This window comes from Macrobrachium nipponense, chromosome 39, assembly GCF_015104395.2.
Source record: "Macrobrachium nipponense isolate FS-2020 chromosome 39, ASM1510439v2, whole genome shotgun sequence".
Classification (NCBI taxonomy): Eukaryota; Metazoa; Arthropoda; class Malacostraca; order Decapoda; family Palaemonidae; genus Macrobrachium; species Macrobrachium nipponense.
In genome coordinates, this window is record NC_061099.1 from 2,407,451 (window position 1) to 2,430,887 (window position 23,437).

A 23,437-nucleotide genomic window follows, 5' to 3' on the forward strand; every position below is an offset into this window, starting at 1 on the left:
TGGGGCTATATTCAGCCCAAAGGGTATCACCTTGAAGGAATAAGCTTCTTTTACTAGTTTTTTTTGAAAGCCCAGGAATGGATGGGAGTGCTGAGCCGTCGGGACATGATAATAGGCAAGTCTGTAAGACCTATAGAGGTGGTGACGCCCCCACGGGGAAGTAATAAGGCCCGTACCTGAGAGATGGTCAGCCTTTAGAACTTGTCGCAAGGAATGTACAAGTTTAAATGGGACCAAGTCTAAGATCACCCTCCTTTGGTCGGTCCCTTTCTTGGGACACTGAATAGACGACTTTGAAATTTTAAGTTCTTTCTCCTGGAGACTGCTCCCTTCTGAGAAGGTCCCTGGGGTAATCCATCAACCTTGGGTTGGATGCTGATAGATAGATACTATGTTTTCCGCCCAGCTGCTGAACTCCCACGATGTTAAAAGAGATACAGCCTGCCTCCTATTTGAGGAACTTCATTGAGATGATGAGGGTCCGGTTCCTTTCCTGACCATACACCTCTAGCTCGCCCTTGGGCTCTGGTTCCTCCACTCTGACGAAAGGGGGAACCTGTTGGCTAGCCGACGGCGAAAGGGAGACAAATTGAGGCTGTTGCCGAGGCTGAGTCTTGAGATGAAGGTTGGGAACTTGCTGAATTAGTACAGCTTATAGCACAGGGTGCTGTTGCGGAACTTGGAAAGGTTGGTACCTTCTTTGACTTTTCCTAGTCCTAAAACTGGAGGAAGAAGACTCTTAATATCCTTTTGAAAGAAAGGGATGCCCAACGCAATCTGATGCTTGATTAAAATGTGATGCTCATTCTGAACCTTGTTTACTGCCGAAGCTGGAAGAGATCTGCACCCCAGATTGAGGAAGCCAGAAGCTGTTGGGTTCGTGCCTGATCGTAGCCTCGGATAGAACATGCTTCTTGCCATTTCTCTTAGTAACCGCAAAGCCGTACGAGGACATTGCATGCTTAAAAGTAATACTCCGCAATGACCTTATACAGCGGTTCATGAGCATACTCCAGAACCGCCGTCTCCGTCATCACTAGAGAGTTAAGAGACCTTGCAAGACGTGTCTAGCATCAAATCCGGCTTGGATCAGTGCGTCTGACAGAGGCGCTCACTAAACAAGTTGATTGCACAGTTTGGCTTAAGCTTGCCTGCCGAGAATGTAGCCAGCAAAACTTCCCACAAAACTCTCTCTACCTTGGGGGTAGCAATGATGTGAATCTGTCTCGCTAAGCTGGGGCTCTTCCCGAGTCACTGCCTGAAGGGTAAATCCTGCTACCTTTGATGTAAAAGGTAAGGAGTTCCCGTCATGGTGTTAACCTTAGTATTTGAGCGATCCACTTCTAGGCTCCATATCTATACTTGATGAGCCTGATTGCTAGAAAGGATAACAGTCCCCTTGGAGACCTTGTCCTTTCTAATCGAAGCTGCCTCCTAAAGCCTAACATAAGCTATAAAATGGTGGCCATAAACCTTTCGGGAAACTAACTCGAAATCCTCGAGTCTATGGTGTACCACAACCTTCTACCGTCACAACATCCCGCTGACAAACGGAGCGAAGTTCACTACCCTCCAAAAATCACCAGGGTGGAACGGAGGGAACGTGGACCCGTCAGGCATGCTCTGACCTTGCACCAAATTACTAGGAGGTGCCGAACTGCCGACTCCTGTCTGAGACCTTGCAATCAGGGAGTCCTGTGCACGTAAACGTTAAAACACCCTTTCAAACCTTGCTGCGACTGAACTGCACTAAGCTAGCAAGACTACTGGCCTGAATTAAAATATTCGTGTTGAACAGGTCTTTGCCGACTAAAGGGGAACCTTCCAGCCCTCCCTACGTTACCTTATGAGTTTATGAGTAATCCGACCTACTTAGACGTTGCAGGGATGGTGGGACTTGAGGTGGCTTTGTGTCTGATTGGCTTTTAAGCAAGGTTTTACCCACCGAAGGTTTTCTCTTTCAATCTAGGAATCACAGAGAAGGAATGCGACCTGGGAGGGGAGGGGGAAACCAAACCCCTGTGAAACCCATGAAGGAATTTGGAGGAGTAAAGGGAGAGGAAGAATCAGAGTCACTTCGAGGGGAAAGACCCCGGTGACCAACTAGGCTAGCCTCATTAACACTGTTACCTGTAACCATATCTAGTGTAATGGGCAAATCCTCACTAGTTCAAGTGAGACTTCTTCCAAACCAAGGTCTGGCAATTCTGCTCTTGCTGTTCCATAACTGAATCTTGAATTTATTTGATAATTGGTGCTGCGACTTTTGGGTCAACGTATCCGGCAGCTTTCCCGGCTGGGGAGGCTGCCATATCTTGAGGTAGCATAAAAAGGCTTAGCTACCCCTACGTTCTGTCCAAAACCTCCAACCCAGACCTTGAGGGTGGAGAGTGCAGCATGCTTAACAGACTGCTCTGTCTGTAATGCAAGGAATGTGTCAATTTCGAGTAAAATCTTTGAACATATGCTACATATGTTGATTAATTAATGTAATTTAATTTACAGAAATTTTAATTATTTATTTATTTATATAGTATTTATTTATTAGTTTATTATTTATTTTATTAATTTATTTATTTAGTTATCTATTTATTTTATTTATTTATTTATTTTTTTTTTTTTTTTTTTTTTTTTTTTTTTTTTTTTTTTTTTTTTTTTTTTTTTTTTTTTTTTTTTTTTTTTTTTTTTTTTTTTTTTTTTTTTTTTAACACTAACCCAAGTAGTGTAATATAATTCCATCACAATATGTATAGAACAAGCAGTGCGGTAACTTATCGAACAGGTAACCTGTTGTACAAGTCGTAGCATGCAAAGCCGTTTACGTGATGCCAGACTACGGAACCGGTAAGCAATACTGCGCACGGGGCATGGTTCCGGCAAACTCATGGTTGCACAGATCCTGTAGATCGGCAACCAGACACTGAGTGGCCTGTAAGTGCAATAATATATGAGAACAATTGCACAAACTTATAGGATTATTATGATAATAATGTCATATGCCGGAGCATGCCGAACTGAAATAATATATATATATATATGTATATATATATTCATATATTTACTGTCCCGGGGACTATAATAAAATTAAAACCACCCGGAGCTGTATGACCCGGAGTGGGGGGTACACGAAGTAACCCGGGACGGCCACATGAACTCGCAAGTTTCCGTGGCAAAAGAAAGGAAAATAATATATATAAAAATATATATATGTATATAATATATATTCATATATACGTCCCGAATATAATATAAACCACCCGGACGTATGCCCGGGAGTGGGGGGTACACGAGTAACCCGGGACGGCCCACATAACTCGCAAGTTCCTGGACAAAAGAAAGGAAATAAGATATTAGGGTAAAAAAATATATAATATATAAAATTAAAATTCCATATATTTACTCCGGGGATATAATAATTACCACCCGGAGCTGTATGACCCGGAGTGGGGGGTACACGAAGTAACCCGGGACGGCCACATGAACTCGCAAGTTCCGTGGCAAAAGAAAAGAAAATAAAAATAAAAATAAAAGGGAGAAAATAATAATATATATATATCTCCGCCTACGAAGAGAAACTTCCGTAAACATAGCCCTCAACGACTACCGGAGAGGCCTGAATAACTAAATCCGCCTTATGCACGAGAGGGAATGTTTTAGGCGGATGGATGTAAGCTCCGGAAGCTGAAAGAAGCAGAGCGCAACAAATCCAGGAAGCCGAGGCTGAATACGCAAGCAATCAACAACTCCGGAGGCGTCGGCTGAGAAGCACACACCAACCTAAGGTCCTGGAGGACCCTCTCACACCCCCCCCCCCCCCTCTGCTGATGGGAACGGCTGTCAGCGACAACCGAGGCGAGAGGAGACACCCAACTACTGGGGGCCCCACGTGAGGGGGAGGGAAAGGAGGGCTGATGGGTGACGATCACGTGATCAGCGTATCCTCGCAAATAAAAGATTACGAGGAAAACACCTAACATCCAAAATATACATAGACAAAATAAAATCAATTACTTAAAGCTAAAAGAAAATCATGCTTTAACACGGGGGAAATGAAAATAATCTGTCGTAAAATATAAACCGCAATGAAGGCCACTCGATAAACAGTGGGCGCAAAAGGGGAAAAAAACTACTTGCTTACTGACAAAACGATAAGAAACGGCAAGCTGACGAAAAGAAAAAAGGGAAAATTTCTTGAATGAAAATAGGACGGAGGTGGATAACGGCGAAGCACGAAACAAAGAAACGTGCTCGAAAGAAGACCCCCGTGAAAAACGTGAAAATAATGAAAATAACAAAACATAAATGGAAATCGGATCGACTAAAAACTGCCACCCAAGAATAAATAAATAAATATATACATACATATATATATATATACATATATATATACATATATATACATATACATACACACATACATACATGTACTGAAATATCACATGTTACAAGCAGAGAGGAAGACTACTCGAAGTCGGTACAATTCAAGCGTAAATCGGTACAATTCAAGGGTAAGCCGTAAAGGCGACTTGCCGCCCGCCCCCTATTTTTTAAAGTGACGCCTAATAAAATCCTAAATAAAGGCAAACGATAGGCAAATTCACTCCCTAAATATTGAAAAAGGGCGGAACCAGTCTTAACTTGGGTGAAGAGTAGATGAACGATCCGTAACCAGAATAAAAATAAAAGAACAAATAGTAATATTCGAACGTGCGAACACGGAATGGCTATCGAAAAGTATGACGTCACAGCCGCCTTCAACGGGTAGCTATGGTGACCTATGGGTCGGCTTCCCAGTATTTAGGGTCTTTTGATGAGGAAAAGGCTAATTGGAGGGGTTGCTGTGGTAGTGTTTAACACTTGCCCAGTTTTATACCGACACCTTTATATAGGTGAGCGAGTCAGAGGCTTCTGACATGTCCAATTTAGCAGTTCTCTGGTATTATAGCAATATTTTACTAGAAATAGTGCTAAAGCAGACATATTTCACGGGAGCGACACGGCTGAGCCCAGAAAATACAGTTTCAGTAAACTTAAACTTATATATCAATGGCACATGGAAGGCTAACTAAAAGTGCAAAACCTCAAAATTACACAAACCTAAATTATGAGCTCTGGTAGTTGACTGACTAGCCCAGGAAATAAGTTTTCAGTGAATATATTTATCAATTTTGGAAACATACTAAATGTACAGACAAATTTGTTAAACTATCTAAGCATTATGGCCGCAAGACTTCAAACATGCCGAAATCGTATGAATCACAGCATATCCTGGCCTAGTATTGTGATGTACACAAATACAACTGAAAAGAATTTAGGCTTAAACATTCTTAAAGGCATTTTTATAAAATTAAAACATGTTTTTTAATACAAACCAGTTAATCATAAAATGTCATACTTCAGTGAAGGAAATCCAAGTTGCACTCAGCAGCTATGACAGGTGAAAAAAACTCCCACAGCACAAGTGCAACACCTCAAGCCACTCCATCACCCCTCATTCTGTTGTGCTAATAGCCTTAGACCTAACTAAACACAACCAGGAGCCTACATTTAAACTTACAACCAACAGTCACTACTCTTGATCCTCATACGGGACAAAATTCATAACCAAGAGATTAAAAATTATACAGTCATTAAGCACAGAATCAAAATTTCACTAGAAAATTAAGAAACAAATGAAAAGCATACAACCTACATAAGCAATTGACAATTACTGTAAGAAAATTGAACAAAAAATAAATCAGCCTGTATAAGAAAACTAAATGAAGTTAAATAACAAGAGAACTTAAGTTATGATGCTTATATAAAATGTAGAGCAAAACAAACAAGATTAAGCCTCTTTCATCAATAACAAAAAATTATAAATTTTTAAGTAAGTTCTATTTTTCATAATATACAAACCTTCATATGGAATATTGTCTAAGCGCAAGCTGGGCTTATCAGATTCATGAACAAGGTGAAGCAATAATTGCCCAGTCCCCAGGAGGAGATAGGAGGGAAATGTACTCCTGTCTTCCCCCGGCTGTTAGTGTCACAGAAGTAGTAAAAATCAAAAATATAGAAGTAAAGTGAAAATAATAAAAATGAGACAAAAATAAGTTGCGTAATTCTATAAGAAGCAGTTACACACAACTGAACTGGGAAAATGATGAGAGGCTGAGACTGCTATGAAATTAGGCTTGTGATGAAGTTTTGACCTTTAGACTGACACTGACCAACTTACAATATCTTTACTGACCTGCAATTCATGGAGTTTCTTTCTCCTCATGAAGTGAGCATCAATCTCAGAAAACAATTCGTGAACTGGCACAGCTGAAGCAACTCCTAGTTCCAGTTCCTCTCCATCTTTGCGAGAAGAATGGCCCCAGTAACTTCTAAGGCGCTGAGTGACTTCGCTGAGAATCAACCACAGAGCAGCCAAACTGAAATACAATTTTAATAATTGTATTGAAGGTGTATTTTATCTAGATTATCAAGAATACTACTCCATTTTATTTGCTTTTGTTGTGTTTTAATATTTGTGCATTCCATACTACTAGTAAAGATTCGAAGTTGTTTACATAACACTTGGAATATTATCAGTGGTAACAATGAAAATATGACTGTAAAATGTAGATCTCACTTCATTGTGCCTACAAAGTCAAAAATGATATTGTTAAGATACAATAAAGTTTTGTACATACTTACCTGGCAGAGATATACTTAGCTATAAGACTCGGCTCTGTCCCGACAGAATTTCAAAACTCGAAAACAAAAAAAGCACACGCGACAGGTAGGTCAGGTGATCCACCTATTCCCGCCGCTGGGTGGCGGGGTCTGGAACTATTCCCGTTTTCTAAGCCATAATTTCTCTTCCACCTGTCTCCTGAGGGGAGGCTGGGTGGGCCATTAATCGTATATATCTGCCAGGTAAGTATGTACAAAACTTTATTGTATCTTAACAATATCATTTTTGTACAAGTAACTTACCCAGCAGATATATACTTAGCTGATTGGCACCCTTGGTGGCGGGCAAGAGACAGCTAAAAACAAAATAATACTTAAACTAAATACATTAAAAAAACAGGGAAAAAACAACCTATGTTCTTGGATAACATAATCCATAGTTCCTACCTTATTGGGCTGAAGACTTCATGACTACTGTCGATGAGTCTGCTTGCCTCAAGAGTTTTATCAACGATGAATGAACCTATGGTTGAATAACTCTTTGGATTGTGTCAATGGGGGCTAGCCTGCTTACGCGACAGAGCCTATACTGGATCGTACCAATGGGGGCTGACCCATTTACATGGTAGAGCCTTGACTTTTGTCATATCATGGAGACTCGCCCTCTTACATGACAGAGTTAAGGTTATTAAACAAATCACAAAGAGCACTGAAGCCAATCCCGATCACCTGACCATGTTAGTATTGTTACAATCTATGAATTGTAAGAGGGTCCCTATTCCCTCTGACAATTAACCAATAAAAACAACCACCAATAAACAGTAAATTAAGCCTTAAACTAAATAGGAAGATTAGCCTCAGCCCCTTCTCCCAAAGCACTGAATTCGCCGAAACATACGCTCCCCAGAGCAAAGCACTTTTCGTACAAAATTTTAACGTCTCCTTAGGTAATTCGAGGCGAACACCGAATTACAATCTCCAAAATGTCGACTCTATAAGAGCCTGAAGCGACCATGTTTTGTGAAATGCCATAGACGTAGCTATGGCTCTCACTTCATGAGCTCTCACTCTGAGAACCTTGAGATGCTCTTCTTCGCACTTAAGGTGAGCTTCCCTTATACATCTTTTATGAAGTATGTAAGGGCGTTCTTAGAAATCGCTCTTTTCGGATCTCTTACAGAGCACCAAAGACTTTCTTCTGTACCTTTCAGCAACTTCTTCTTCTCCAGGTAGAACTTGAGTGCCCTGACTGGACACAAAGTCCTTTCTAGTTCTCGCCCTGTTAATGAAGATAGTCCTTTTATCTCAAAGCTTCTTGGCCAAGCTTTGAGGGATTTTCATTTTTCGCTAGAAAAATGGTTTAAAGGAGCAAATCGCTGAATCCTTCTTAAACCCCACTTTACCTTCCGCCAAAGCTTTGCAACTCGCTAATTCTCTTGGCTGTTGCTAACGCAAAAAGGAATAATGACTTTCTCGTTAAGTCTCTAAATGAAGCTGAGTGAGACGGTACAAATTTTTCCGACATTAGGAACTTGAGGACCACATCCAAGTTCCAGCTAGGCTTCTTGATTACATGTTCTTTCGTGGTCTCAAAAGATCTTATAAGGTCATGAAGATCTTTATTATTCGTCAGATCTATTCCTCTATGTCGAAAACTTGAGGCCAGCATACTTCTGTAACCCTTCACTGTTGAAACTGCCAGGTTACAGTCCTTTCTCAAATATAGGAGAAAATCTGCGATTTCAGTTGTACAGAGGTACTGGAGGAGGATATTTTCTTTCCCTTAACACCATCTTCTAAACAACTCCCCCATTCGACTGATATACTTTAGAAGTGGAGACTCTTCTGGCTCTTGCAATAGCCTTCGCCACTTCTCGTGAAAAGAAAACGCCCCTTGCTCTGACAAGTCCTTCGACAGTCTGAAGGCGGTCAGACTTAGAGCGGAGGGTTTTTGTGAAACCTGCGAAGTGGGGTTGTTTGAGAAGATCGTTCCTTAGTGGAAGCGATCTTGGAAAATCCACTAACCACTCCAGCACCTCTGTGAACCAATCGAGAGCCGGCCAGAAGGGAGCGATGAGGGTCATTCTTGTTCCTTCCGAGCAAGCGAACTTCCTCAATACTTCTCCTACTATCTTGAAAGAGGGAAGGCGTATGCGTCCAGCCCGTCCAATCTAGCAGAAAGCCTGTCTACTGCTACTGCTTGAGATCCGAGATTCGGGGAGCAATAGGTTTTCAATCTGTGATTCTTGTTGGTCGCGAACAGGTCTATATTGGGCCTTCCCCACAGATGCCAAGTTGTTGGCAAATCTGAGGATTGAGAGTCCATTCCGTGGGTAGGACTTGTTCTTATTTTCTGCTTAACAGATCTGCCCGGACATTTTTCTCTCCCTGCACCAAACCTTGTGAGGAGAGAGATCTTCCTTTCCTGTGCCCAAATCAGCAGAAATCCTTTGCTGATTCGTACAGGAAAAGGAATGCGTCCCCCCTTGTTGTTTCTATAAGCGAGGGCTGTGTGTTGTCCGAGTGAATCTGAATCCCCAGACCTGAGACCTGTTCCTCGAAATGAACCAAAGCTAGATGAATGGCTGTTAGCTCTTTCTTGTTTTATGTGCCAGGACACTTGTTCTCCTTCCCAAGTGCCTGACACTTCTTGCGAACCTAGGGTCGCTCCCCACCCTGAATCTGAGGCGTCTGCAAACAACGCTAGGCGAGGGTTCTGTAAGCGAAGGGAGATGCCCTTGCTTAAGTTCTGTGGATCTAACACCAACGGATATTCTCCTTGATCCCTTTCGAGATTGGAAATGTATCTCCTAGATTGTTGGACTTCCAATCCCACTTCTCCTCAGATAAAATTGAGGGTCGTAGGTGAAGTCTTCCTAAGGAAACGAACTGTTCCATCGAGGAGAGGGTCCCAGTAAGCTCATCCATTCCCTCGCGGAACAATGTTCTTTCCTTAAGAAGACTGACACCTTTTCTAAGCAGCGTTCGCTCCTTTCCTGCGAAAAAAAAGGATACGACTAGAAAATCCCGAGAATCCATCTGAAATCCCCAGATAGACAATATTCTGCTGGGGAGTCAGCATGGATTTCTCGTGATTTACTAAAAGTCCTAAGGACTTTGTCAACTTTAGAGTAACTAATAGGTCCTCCAGACATTTTTTCTCCAATTGGGCTCTTATTAGCCAATCGTCCAGATATAACGAGATCCTGATCCCTTGCCAGATGTAGCCAATAAGCTACATTCTTCATGATGTCCGTAAGACTTGAGGGGCAGTCGAAAGTCCGAAGCACATCGCTCGGAACTGGAACACTTTCCCTTGGAACATGAACCTCAGATACTTCCTTGCTGCCGGATGAATTGGCACATGGAAATACGCATCCTGAAGGTCAGGGACACCATCCAGTCCCATGGACGAAGAGCAGATAGAACAGAGGAAGACGTCTCCATTGAAAATTTCTTCTTCAATACAAAGAAATTCAGGCACTGACGTCTAGAACCGGTCTCCATCCCCCGATGCTTTCGGTACCAGGAATAGCCGATTGTAGAATCCTGGAGACTGGAGATCTTGAACCAGTTCTACCGCTTCCTTGGAAATCATCTGTTCCACTGCTTGCAACATAGCAAGCTTTCGGACCGGATCCGAGTATCTCGCGGTCAACTCCCTTGGAGTTTGTCGTCAAGGGAGGATTTTTCCTGAAGGGGATCAAGTATCCTTTTTTTCAGGATAGAGAGGGACCAGGAGTCCGCTCCCTTCTGCGCCCAGACTTTGGCAAAGTGGGGAGTAGCCTGGCGCTACTTTCGTCTGGAGGACTTCCTGCTCATCTAGACTTGCCGAAGGACCTTCATAGATGGTACTCCTTCTCTCTGGTCTGCGACCTCTAAGAAGGGAGGGGCTCTAGAAGAGGAGGCACCTCGAAAGGGTTGTACAAAAAGAGGGTCTCTCTTTTTTCTCTATAGGCACTGCCGGCCTAAACTTCTTGGCTGAGTGCGTGAGGAGATCCTGAGTTGCCTTCTCCGTAAGAGATTTAGAAACCTCTCTAACAGTCTCTTGTGGAAAAGGTGCGGGGATAACGGTGCAAAAAGAAGAGATGTCCTTTGCAAAGGTGATACTGCTCTTGCTAAGAAAGAGCTAAAGACAGATCTTTCTTTAATACTCCCGTTCCAAAAAGAGAGGCAACTTCAACAGAACCGTCCATGACCGCTCTGTCCAGGCAAGCCAGGACGCTCGAAAGTTCCTCCATGGAAACAAAGTCAGTGTCCTGAGCTCTCTTCGCTAACGCTCCCAGAAAGCCCAGTCCATAAAGTTGAAGACTTCTAGGGTTTTAAAGAGGCCCTTTAGAAGGTGGTCTAGCTCACACATGCCCCAAGTCGCCTTAGCAGACAGCAACGACTTCCTCCTAGAAGAGTCCACTAAGGAAGCAAAATCCGCATCTGCGGAAGAAGGCAGACCTAACCCCATAGGTTCTTTGGTCTCGTACCACCTTCCTGGTTTGCCTGTTAACTTGAAGGAGGGCAGGAAAAAACTGTCTTGCCCGCTTCCCTTCTGGAAGTCAACCACTCTGAAAAAGTCTTTAATGCCTTTTTCATACAAAGAGCGGGGCGCATCTTGACGAAGGAAGACGACTTGAGAGCTTTAGTGCTGGACATCAACGATCCTGGTGAAGGAGGGTCCGCAGGATGAAGGGAGTCTCCGAACTCCTTTAGCAGCAAAAGAGAAAGTCTCTTGTAGTCAGAAACTGCTACATCTACTGGCTCTTCGTCTTCCGTACCTGGTCCAACTGATCCACAGAAGGAGATCGTTTTGGAGTGATCTGGCTCTTCCCACCGGATGAAGAACTCCTTTCCCGAGAAGGGGAGCGCGGAACATTAGCACTTCTATACAAGAGTGAGGCTCCTGCCTGTCGGAAACACTCTTGCGCCTACTAGACTCTTGTTGTCTAGGTTCGCCAGGTTCGTGGCACTTGCTAGGCCCTCCGACGTCCTGATTCAGGGCGCTTGAAAAGATCCCCGCGTCCTGATTCCTGACGCTTAACAGGCTCTTGGCGCCCTAACACTTGACGCCTAACGTACTCCTGGCGTCCTGCCTCCTGGCGTCATAACTCCTGGCGCCCTGACTCCTGGCACCCTGACTCCTGGCGCCCTGACTCCTGGCGCCCTGACTCCTGGCGCCCTGACTCCTGGCGCCCTGACTCCTGGCGCCCTGACTCATGGCGTCCTGGCTCATAGCGTCCTGGCTCATAGCGTCCTGATTTCTGCCTTCTAGCAGAATCCTGAGGTCCTGAATCCTGTGTTCTAAGAGGCTCTTGACGCACTTTCTTGCGTCTTGCTGCCTCTTTGCGCCTGTCTGGCTCCTGGTCCTGCAGACCCAAAGGATCCTGATACCTAAATCGGTTTCCCGGTTCCTTGCACCTAAACCGATCGAGACTTCTGCTCGATTCGCGGCGTCTCAGAGGGCGCTTCGGGGAAGACAGCCTATAGGGCGAAAGGGCTCTTCTCTCAGGAAGAAGCAACTCCTATCAGACGAGTCTCTCGACGAAGGCGATAAACGCCCTGGAGATCGTGAGGGTTCTCTCCTATAACGAAGCGGGACGCTTAGCGGAACTCTTAACAGGGAGCGAGACATCCTTCCTCCTTGTAGAGTCCTTAGCAAAAGAGCCTACGAGAGAAGCTAACTGCTCTTGCAGATTAACCAAAAACTTCTTTGTAGGATCCTGAAGAGAAGGCTCCTCTTGTTTAGTCTTCTTAGGTCCCGAAGGCCAATCCTCGGGAAAACGCTCTGGGCTGGAGTCAGCCGCGTCTCCTTTAGGAGCCTTCCAGGCTCTCTTCAAAGGGCGCGAAAGAGAGGCCGAACTCCATCCTCGTTTAGGAGAGGAAGAGTCTGAGGCCGAAAAAACACTCCTTTAGGACGCCTTTTCTGCGGCAATTCCCAGGCAGCCTGGGACTTAACAACAGGATCTGCCGAAGGACGCCTGACCGTTGGGGATGTTCTGCATCCTCCCTGCGGCTTTCGACATTCCTCCTCCCCTGGTCCTGGAGTTTGGAAGAGGTCTAGGCCTAGGAGCAATGAGGAACCGGTCAGACGCCCCCTCCACTGCACTGGGGACACTGCACAAGTCACTATCACCACTCTTACACTTGGTTTAGAGCTCGTAGCTGAGCTTGAAGTTTCTTAATTGAAGCTTTTACATTTTCCCTCTCTGACGAAGAATCTTTGGATTCAGAACAGGGAGAAGCAGCTGAGGCTAAGGGAAAATTGTTAGAAGGAGAGTTAATTTCTTGTTCTAAGGAGCAAGATCTACTAGATGACCTAGCTGAAGCCTTTCTCACTCTATCTCTCTCAAGCTTCCTAACATATGATGATAATTCCTTCCATTCAAGCTCCGTAAGGTTCTCGCATTCAACACAGGTGTTAATAAAAGAACATTCATTCTCCCTGCATTTAGCGCAAATACTATGAGGATCTAATGCCGATTTAGGCAGCCTAACCTTACAATCTTCCCTACTGCAAACTCTAAACATAGGTGAAGCCTTAGCGTCAGACATCGTGAAAGAGTAGTCAAAACCAAAGTCGAAAAAACAGTCCACAATAAGCGTATGCCAAGCAGAGAAAAAACAGATCGTCACCAAAAAACCAATCCAAATTCTCGGCAAACGAGTTGAAATCCAAGATGGAGGAACGAACAATAGGTGTTGTCCGTTCAACCGACAGAGAAATTATGGCTTAGAAAACGGGAATAGTTCCAGACCCCGCCACCCAGCGGCGGGAATAGGTGGATCACCTGACCTACCTGTCGCGTGTGCCGCGAGTTTTGAAATTCTGTCGGGACGACCGAGTCTATAGCTAAGTATATATCTGCTGGGTAAGTTACTTGTACAAAAACATAATACAGGAACACTATGGCAAACTGAAGCAAACTGTCTTACCTATTCCTCATAACCTCATTATATTATCAATACAAAATATTACAGGAATGGACTGTACGGAAAACTGAGTGGGTAGTGCCTTCTCGCTCGTCTGTCACTTTTAACTACCTGGTTGCCAAACTTCAACAATCATGATAGCTGTCACTGAAGGTATTTTCTTATAAAAGAAAAAAATTTTAGTCTGGGAACAAATGAGTGTTAATGAAAAAAATCCCCTGAAAATGGGGGTAACAATGACAAGTGTACTTGCTGTTGCTGGTGTTTCATGACAGGGCTAAAGGTGAGTGGTCTTCATTATCCAGTGTCACTTGGAGTGCTTCACACAAATGGATCATATAAACTGATGGGATTCGTATTGAAACCAACGTGTGGTAACTGTAATTCTCCATTCAAGGTCATGTAAAAAATACAGTACGTATACCTGTCTGATTGTAAACGATATCTGTTGGTTGTCCTTGAGGAGAGAATCGTAACTTCAGGGCCACCATAATACTGCAGTCCAAGTGCAGTCGTTACACTTCCATCTAAGCCAAAGTCTGAAAAAACATTAAAACATGTAATTTGTAAATAAAAAAAGCACCATAAATAATAATTACCGTAATCATTAGTTAATGATATGGTGAACAATGCTCAGCACATCAGTAAAGTTTTACTACCATTACCAGTGCCAAACTAGAATAGTTGGTATTACTAATCTTTCTTGAACTACTAAATAATTGTCATCATAAGCTGTTCAAAGAGTAATTCAAGGAGCTACAATTTGTTTTCCTTACAACAATAGTGTCAAGAAGATATGCAACAATACTCCATTTGTTCTTGTCTCAAAATTATATATGTAAAACCATCTCACAATGGTTCTCAAACCTGCTTACTTTTTTTTGCAGACAATCCAAGGAAACATTCCAAATGGGACCTTCTGTTCCAGCCCCAAGACATATTTGATCAGGTTTCACCTGATCATATATACCTTGAATCTTCATGCCATTTACTATATTTAATTTCAGTCTAGTATTTTCTTTAAATTCATAGTATCCCCTTTAAAGTTGCTCTAATGAAGTGTGTCATACCTGGGAAAAGCTCTGGTAGATTTACAGCAGCTTTATTTGTTGCAATTGTTATCTTGTGGTCAGCTTCTTTGGATGGTGCACTAGGCTTGACAACCAAACGGAGGGGAACTTCCATCTGAAAGACAAAAAAATGAGCAAAAAGTAAAAACTGCAACAAAGCTATTTACATAACTAGTTTCGTATAACAATAATAATGCTTTTTTATTAGAGTTTTTATCTTTTAATAATATAAGCCCTTACTCATTAATGGTAAAAGAAAGAAGTTTCAAGAGTGATTCACTTAGGGTAATATGTATCCCCTCCTACAATAAACCCCTCTTACTTATGATGCCACATATGTTACTGCTACTCTATTAGATGGAACTCAGCCAAAAAACTTACTTGATCAGCACCAAGCTTAACCGATTTATTTATGTACATAACCTGGCATTACAATGACTTATCATCCTTACTGACAGACTCAGAGACAGATCTCAAAATCAAAAGTTATTATCAATAAACAGTTTTAATCACACCACTGAATCAACATTCTTAATTTTCATAGGACTAACCCAATAGCTTTGTTCTTAATAATTATATCATATATACTGCCACTTCCTATACATGAAATAATTGGACAATATGTTAGATTATTATTATTGTCCAATTATTTCAATTGTTAACCCACATCCTTTAAGGGATTGGGATAATACTGCATTTCTTACTCATGCTTGACGCCTGAGTGCTCTGAGGACTGCCAACATTTTACGCATCTCTATATCATGGATGCTATAAGTGCACAATCACTACACTAACTATCCCAAGGTATAAAATGTATGAGGTGAAGTCTACCAAGCTTAATACAACATCTGTAGTAGTATATATAAAAGTCAAGATAGTAAAGATTTGTGATGTAGCTTGTAATAAGGATTCTAGAAGAGAATATTCACCTGAGAGGATTAGTAAAATTAGTAAAATCCTTTTTTCTTTATCGATGATACAGTTCTCACTTTTTCTCACACTACCAGGTAATGTGGTAAAGTGTAAATAAAATATAAAAAGACTTAGCTTTATATGGACACACAAATGCTGTAGTAAAGTGTAAATAAAATATAAAAAGACTTAGCTGTATATGTACACACAAGTGCTGTAAAGTAAACACAGAGTGAAAAAAATTCTAAAAAAAAAAAAAAAAATTCTCTCAAAATTAAACTAAAACCCTTATGAGATAAGAGGAGGAAGTCACTCACAGAAGCAGTAATGACACGAGGAGCTCCACTTTGATTGACATATGATGCAATAATGGCCACTTTTAGACTCGTAGGAATGTAACTCTCAGCCAAGTATATTTTCACCATGATCTGGCTTGTGTCACCTGCGATCAAACAAGACAGTGAAATCAGCAATCCTTACAGATATCTGGGAAACTTTTGTGCATGAATCTGTACAGTCCAATGAAGTTCAACCGTATACATTTCAAATTATATGTGCTCACATCAACTTGTGGAATGTCTTTGAAAAGTATATTCTTGAGCTCCTGAGTCCAAGAAGTAGACATTTACGCTATTCAACACTGATATGGTTCTCAAAAAGCTATTGCAAGTTGAATGATTGTATAAATATCAATACTGTATAAAAGGTTTTATAGACATAAATTTCTAGCTACTAAAATATAATCATAACAGAGCAACTTCAACCAATGCAACCACTCATTTGCAATCCTGTAACTATTTAGCCCTCACAGTCCAGGCTAATATATATGCTAATGCATACACCCATGAATGGACTAAATTTAAGGATGACTAATTTAAAAGAAAAAAAAAAACTCATCAATGGAAAGATGTGTAAACTCTTAAAGAATAAGAAAAAAATTTTAAAAGAATGTCTATACCTTCCACGGGAAATTGTATGTGAATATTTCCCACTCCTTGAGGGCCTCTTTTTCAGTAAGACAGTCATAAAAAATACACTAACTTTACAATGTTATAAGTGTTCTTTCTAATATTTTTTAAAAATTTATTTTGTCATATTGAAATTACAGCTCAGACAATATAATAAAAGATAAGAAATAAAGCCGGGAACAAATTCTTAGCATACTTATTGTAAAATATTTACGACGCATCCTTGGATGGGAATTTGTGATGACATTCCTCCTTACCATCTTGAGCAAGACTGAGGGCTTCTCAGCTCATTCACTCTTATAAAGTGATCTGAAGAGTTTAATATTATTATTATATTATATAGGATTAGTTTACCCAGACCTCTGAGCTTAATAAAGGCTCTTCTCGGGCTGGTTGATGTGATGAGTTGCCAATAGTGATATATGGAACTAAGAACATTTTTCCTGCAAAATTTGTTCAGACTGTATGGTGCCAAATCTTGATCATATATGTACGATACCCATCCACTACCCGGGCTGTGGGGTTAAACAATGCATAGTAAAATTCTTTAACAAAAAAGATAACTACATTATGAAATAAATATAAAAGGACGAGAAAATGGAAAAAAAAGAGCAATGTATGGATGAGTTTGACTGTAGATAGACTGAGCATAGCATAGATATGGAACACTCCTCTATGCAGTTCTTGTTTCAGTAAATAACTTACATATTGTTCTAAGCACAAATGTATCTTGAGTTACAGCCAGAGGCTTTTCTACACAGATGTTAACTCTGACACAATTCAGTGGGATGTGAGCTGTTAGTCGCACAAACTACTGGTACTGCTGGCACACCCTCAGGATCTTGTATCTTTGTGGTGCCTAGCCATCTTTCCAATTGTGTGCCAATAGACCCTGTCACCAGTAAGTCATTATCCCCTCGATTCATTCCAACAAGAGTTCCTGAAACCAATTCCAAAATAGTAAATCCAGTATTTTACCAAATGTCACATGAACACCAAATACCCCTAGATATTAATAACTTGTCTAAGAAAACTAAAAAGGAATAAAAATTACTGTATAAAACAATTCTTTTTATGCTTACTGGTTGCTTAAATCAGTCTAATTATGCTTGCCTTCTTACACATCTTTATACCAAATCTTATTGCATATGGGAACATGTGCTATGCTGTAACAATATCTCCAAAAGTTGTGATTACAAAAACACTAATATTTAGGAGTACTTTAGCTGTAATCTAATTAAAATTAGTTTACAACAAAATTGAAACTATAAAATTTCTAAATCCTTTTTCAGAAATACAAACCAGTGTGATAGAAGACCAAGAAACACAGTAGTTTTTAAAAAAAAAGTTACATCTAGTTGAGTACACTGCAATATATGTAATATTAATATTGACCATCAGAACTATCATCTTTAGAGTAGTGTACCATACCTGTATTGATGAGGGATTACATAATACTGTACCTGTATCTTTTGTGGATGCTTTTATGATCCTGTGAAGCTGAGCCAATTCTTTGTCAGTCTGGTCATAGTTAATCTCTCTGGTTTCTGCTGGCGGTGCAACAAAGAGGGAAGGATCTGTACCCAGATATGATACCTGAAGTTGCCCAGCATCCCCCAAAGATACAGCAGCACCTTTGATACCCTAAATTGAAAGTGCAAAATTTAAGAAATCAATTAGCAATTATGTTGTCTGATAGGCAAATAAAGATACTGGTTGATACTAAATTCATCAAAACAATAGCAATATAGAAACTTGCATCTCAAGTTTTAAGCAGTTTATTCTATGCAATAGCTGTTGAATAATGACCATCTGCTATCGCCATAACCCCAAATCAATTGAATATACGCTAAGATCAATTGACCTGGTAATTACAATATCAAATGCAGCTTAAGATGTTTTGCAATAGCAAAATATCTTAAATTTAAATTACACTTTAACAAACTTATGTCTATTGCAATATGAATAACTTAACATAATGATATCATGACTTTATAAGTAATGAATAAAATGGGAATATTACTTGTTTCCACTGATAAATCAAACACTGTTTAACTGCAAAATTGGCACATGAACTTCAAATAAAATGTTTTAGACACTGATGAATCACATGGAAAGACTTGGGCTGTGTTATCTAAATAAGACTTCATATAATTTTCACTGAAACTAAGTCCTGTAATAAGGGAATATCATATGGTAAGTGTTTCATTAAATCCCCAAAATTTATATATATTCAAAGGCTGTGGCTTTTATCAGTGGTACAAAACAAAATGTCTAAGGTAACTGATTTTCATTCTGAAATCTTCATCTCCCTTTGTTGATGCATCAGAAGCCAATCAATCATATACAGTACAGCCCTCACTTGGTATCTGAAGGTTCCATCAAACATATATTCTCAAATCTCATAGACAGAAAAAGTACCTATATCACAGTACCAAGTAACTAGAAAATATAATTCACATGTGTGCCTTTGATCTACTGGTAAGTAGTTACTTTTCAGGTGCCAGCAAACCGGAAATAGATACCAGAAGCAGTTACACTTCAGGATCCACAATAATTCAGTCAGTCTGCATATTCACACTTGGAGGTTATCACATTATTAAGCAATGTCTCTAAGGTTGATGTTTTTCAGAGGTTTCTGCTGTAGCCATCACCCATTCTGATGGCCCTCAACCACCAGCCTCTACCTAAAGTGAATCGATTTTACAATTGGTATAAGGAGATAGCAAACCACTAAACAACTCTGCTCCCAAACACCTCCAAAACAAGCTGTTAAGTTATCTGACCCACAAGTGCTGGAGTCACAATACCTAGAGATCTAAGAATGCTCTTGCATTACTTTGAGAAAGTGTCACATCCAATTATAAAGTAACAACAAAGAGGATAATTATTACAACCAATGGGTCAAAAGCATCCACGCATGAACAGTTGTGTTTTTATGAATTCCACCTCTTCTGTCTACAGGACTTAAGATTATGTGTCCGTTAACACTTGGACCACAAATGAGAGCTCTGTATAACCACTGGATTACAATAAAGTATGTTTAATGTTATAACAACTATATTTTATATCACTCAAACTACAACAACAGATTCATATCTTACCTGACAGAGCATTAAACAAGACACTTTCCTCAATAATAAATAATTTACCCATGTAATTAGGATTTGAAGCATTAAAAAATATTAATGCTAAACTAACAGCATTATGTAGTTTATCATAAATAAATTTTAATTTAAAATTATAAATCTAAACATGTTATTGTTATAATACAATTAAGTTTGTTCATACTTACCTGGCAGATATATATATAGCTGTATTCTCCGAAGTCCGAACAGAATTTCAAAACTCGCGGCACACGCAGTGGGCAGCCAGGTAGGTAGTAACCCATTCCCGCCGCTGGGAGCGGATATCAGGAACCATTCCCATTTTCTATTCATATTTTATCAGTGCCACTGTCTCCTGAGGGGAGGTGGGTGGGCACTTAATTATATATATCTGCCAGGTAAGTATGAACAAACTTAATTGTATTATAACAATAACATTTTGTTCAATGAAACTTACTTGGCAGAATATATATAGATGCAGAATCCCACGCTTCGGATGGTGGGAAGAGACAGAATAGGATTTGTAGGAAACTTAAATTAAGTAGATGATATACACCTTGGTTCCTCACCTGTTAGCAAAGTAGACTCTGTGATTACTGTCACCTCAGCCTGCTTGTGCTTAATCAGAGTTGCCAGCCAGGTGGAGACCTGTAGTGCTGGTGCGCTCTGGATGCTCTGTCAACGGGGACGTGACCTCAATGTGACAAGAGCATAGAGCCATACAAATGAGGGCAACGAAGCAACTGACCACCACCTGACCAACTATCCAAGACCCCCTGAACACTAAGCTAAGAGATGGGAGGTCTTCACCAAAGCCTCACCACAAAAAAAACAAAAAACACAACAACTAAAAACCTAACCTAAACCTAACTAAGGGATAGGGAGCGAGCTACCTTCAGCCCCCAAGACTGTGTCTGCAGAAACGTATGGCCCAAGAGAACAACAGTCCTCGTATATCGTTCTCACATCTCTCAAGTAGTGTGAGGCGAATACTGAATTGCTCCTCCAAAAGGTGGCGCCAAGGATGTCCTTGATCGACATGTTCCTCTGGAAGGCAAGCGAGGTTGCGACAGCTCTGACCTCGTGAGCTTTCACTCGCAAGAGGCTCAAATCGATCTGTGTGGAAAGACGAATGAGCCTCTTTAATGACGTCCCTCGAAAAGAACGCCAAAGCGTTCTTGGATAATGGTATATCGGTCGTTTAACCGAACACCAGAGATTATCTGAGGGACCTCGTACTTCTTTAGTCTTGTGGACATAAAAACTTTAGAGCCCTGACAGGGCACAGGACTCTCTCAGGTTCTTGCCCACAAGGCTTGTCATACCCTTGATTTCAAAGCTCCTTGGCCAAGGGTTCGACGGGTTTTCATTCTTTGCTAAGAAAGTGGGACTCAAAGAGAAGACAGCATTGTCCCCTTTGAAGCCCACTCTCTTACAAATGGCCTGAATTTCGCTAACTCTCTTTCGCCGTCGCCAGAGCAGTTAGGAAAAGAGCCTTCTTAGTCAAGTCCTAAGAGACGCTTCATGTAGAGGTTCGAAAGGACTCAACATTAAAAGTCTAAGGACTAAATCCAAGTTCCAAGAAGGATCCTTGCCTGGGTATCTTGGATGTCTCAAATGATCTCAGGAGATCGTGAAGATCCCTGTTATCAGACAGGTCTAGTCCTCTTGTGTCGGAAGACTGCCGACAGCATACTCTTATATTCCCTTGATGGTCGGGACAGCCAGCTTCTGTACATTTCTTAAAAATAGCAGGAAATCGGCTATCTGGCTCACAGAGGTAGTGGAAGAGGAAATTCCCTCCTTTCTACACCATGCCCTGAAGGAAGCCCCACTTCGACTGGTAAACAGCTCTCGAGGATGTTCTCCTAGCATTGGCGATCGCCTTTGCAGCTGCTTTAGAAAAACCTCTCGCTCTGGCAGCTTTTCGATAGTCTGAACGCAGTCAGACCCAGAGCGAGAGGTTTCGGTGATATCTTGCGAAGTGGGGCTGTCTGAGTAGATCTTTCCTCCAGGGCAATGTCCTCGGAAAGTCTATGATGAATGACATTACCTCCGTGAACCATTCTTTCGCGGGCCACATCGGGGCGATCAGGGTCAACCTCGTCCCCTCCGATGCCGCGAACTTCCTTCCCTTACTACTTCCCCCATGATCTTGAATGGCGGGAAGGCATACAAGTCTAGGTTCGTCCAGTCCCAGAGCAGAGCGTCTATCGCGACTGCTCCCGGATCCAGCACAGGGGAGCAATAAAGAGGCAACCTCTTTGTTCTCGACGTCGCAAATAGGTCGACTACGGACACCCCCACAGTCTCCAGAGCTCTCGACAGACGTCCTGGTGCAACGTCCATTGCGTCGGCAGGATCTGATCTTGTCGGCTGAGAAGGTCTGCTCTGACGTTCTGGACTCCTGCGATAAATCTCGTCAGGATCCTATCCGTCTCGCATCTGCCCACAGCAGAATCTCCCTCGCTAAATAAAACAGAGGACGGGAGTGTGTACCTCCCTGCTTCTTTAGGTACGGCAAAGGGGCAATGTTTTTTTTTTGTGTGGTGTTGTCCGAGTTGACTTGGACTACTTTCTCTGCAACCTTTTGTTGGAAGAACTGTAGCGCCAGAAAAACCGCCGCTAGTTCCTTTACATTGATGTGCCTGGACACCTGTTCCCCCCTCCAGGTGCCTGACACTTCCTTTTCCTCCCCTCCCAGTGTTGCTCCCCATCCCGACACCGAGGCGTCGGAAAACAACACTAGGTCTGGGCTCAGAAGCTTTAGGGACAACCCCTCTCGAAACTTCCGAGGATCTAAACACCATCTTAGATGGTTCTTCACCGATTGGTGATGAAAAGGGTCGCATTCAGATCCTCTCTGACTCTCCATTCGTCTGCTAAGAACAAACTGGGAGAGGTTCAGAGGGTGTCAAGTCTTCCCAGGGAAACAAACTTTTCAGCGAGGAAATGGTTCCAGCAGACTCATCCATTCCCTCGCGAGCAAGCTTCCTTCCCCAGGAAGGCCGAAACTCTCTCTAAGCCTTGCAGCTGTCGTTCCTGGGACGGAAACGCTCGAAAAGCCACTGAATCCATCTGAATCCCCAGATACACGATGGACTGTGTTGGGGTCAGATGCGACTTTTCGAGGTTGACCAGAAGTCCCCAGGGACTTCGCCAAAGCTAAAGTGAAGTGAAGGTCCTTCAGACACCTTTCTTCTGACGATGCTCTGATCAGCCAATTGTCGAGATACAGGGACACTCTTATTCCTGCAGAATGTAACCATCTCGCTACGTTTTTCAATGAGCATGGTAAATACCATCGGAGCCGTGCTTAAACCGAAGAAACAAAGGGCTTGGAATTGCCAACTTTGTCCCTTAGCATAAACCTCAGAAACTTTCTTGAAAGAGGGTGGATAGGCACGTGAAAGTATGCGTCCTGTAGGTCCAAGGACACCATCCAGTCGCCCGGTCTTAAGGCTCCTAGAAACCGACTGAGGTGTTTCCATCTTGAATCTTTTCTTTTTCTACGAAAAGATTCAGGCTGCTTACGTCCAAGACTGGACGCCACCCCCGACGACTTGCTTTGGTACCAGGAAAAGTCTGTTGTAGTATCCTGGTACCTCTGGTGACCCAGAAAAAGTCTAAAGACCTGCTCCACTCTTTTCAGACATTTATCCAAAAGATTTAAAAGAACTCGTTTCTCCCCTTGATACGACGGGGAAAGATCTCTGGGAGTCGTAGAAAGAGGAGGAGGGTCCACAAAGGGGATCTTGTACCCCTGTTCCACTATCTTGAGGGACCATGCATCTGT

At 41.9% G+C, this 23,437-nt stretch overlaps 1 protein-coding gene across 1 annotated transcript in view; it reads right to left on the reverse strand.

Annotated features, from left to right (window-relative positions):
• LOC135210016 (protein PTHB1-like) overlaps positions 1-23,437 on the reverse strand; it is a 70,489-nt gene that overhangs the window by 17,546 nt on the left and 29,506 nt on the right. The window contains 7 exon segments of the mRNA XM_064242784.1: positions 6,236-6,419; positions 14,009-14,123; positions 14,655-14,769; positions 15,884-16,008; positions 17,240-17,342; positions 17,344-17,474; positions 17,998-18,178. Coding sequence (XP_064098854.1) covers positions 6,236-6,419; positions 14,009-14,123; positions 14,655-14,769; positions 15,884-16,008; positions 17,240-17,342; positions 17,344-17,474; positions 17,998-18,178 — 954 coding nt within the window.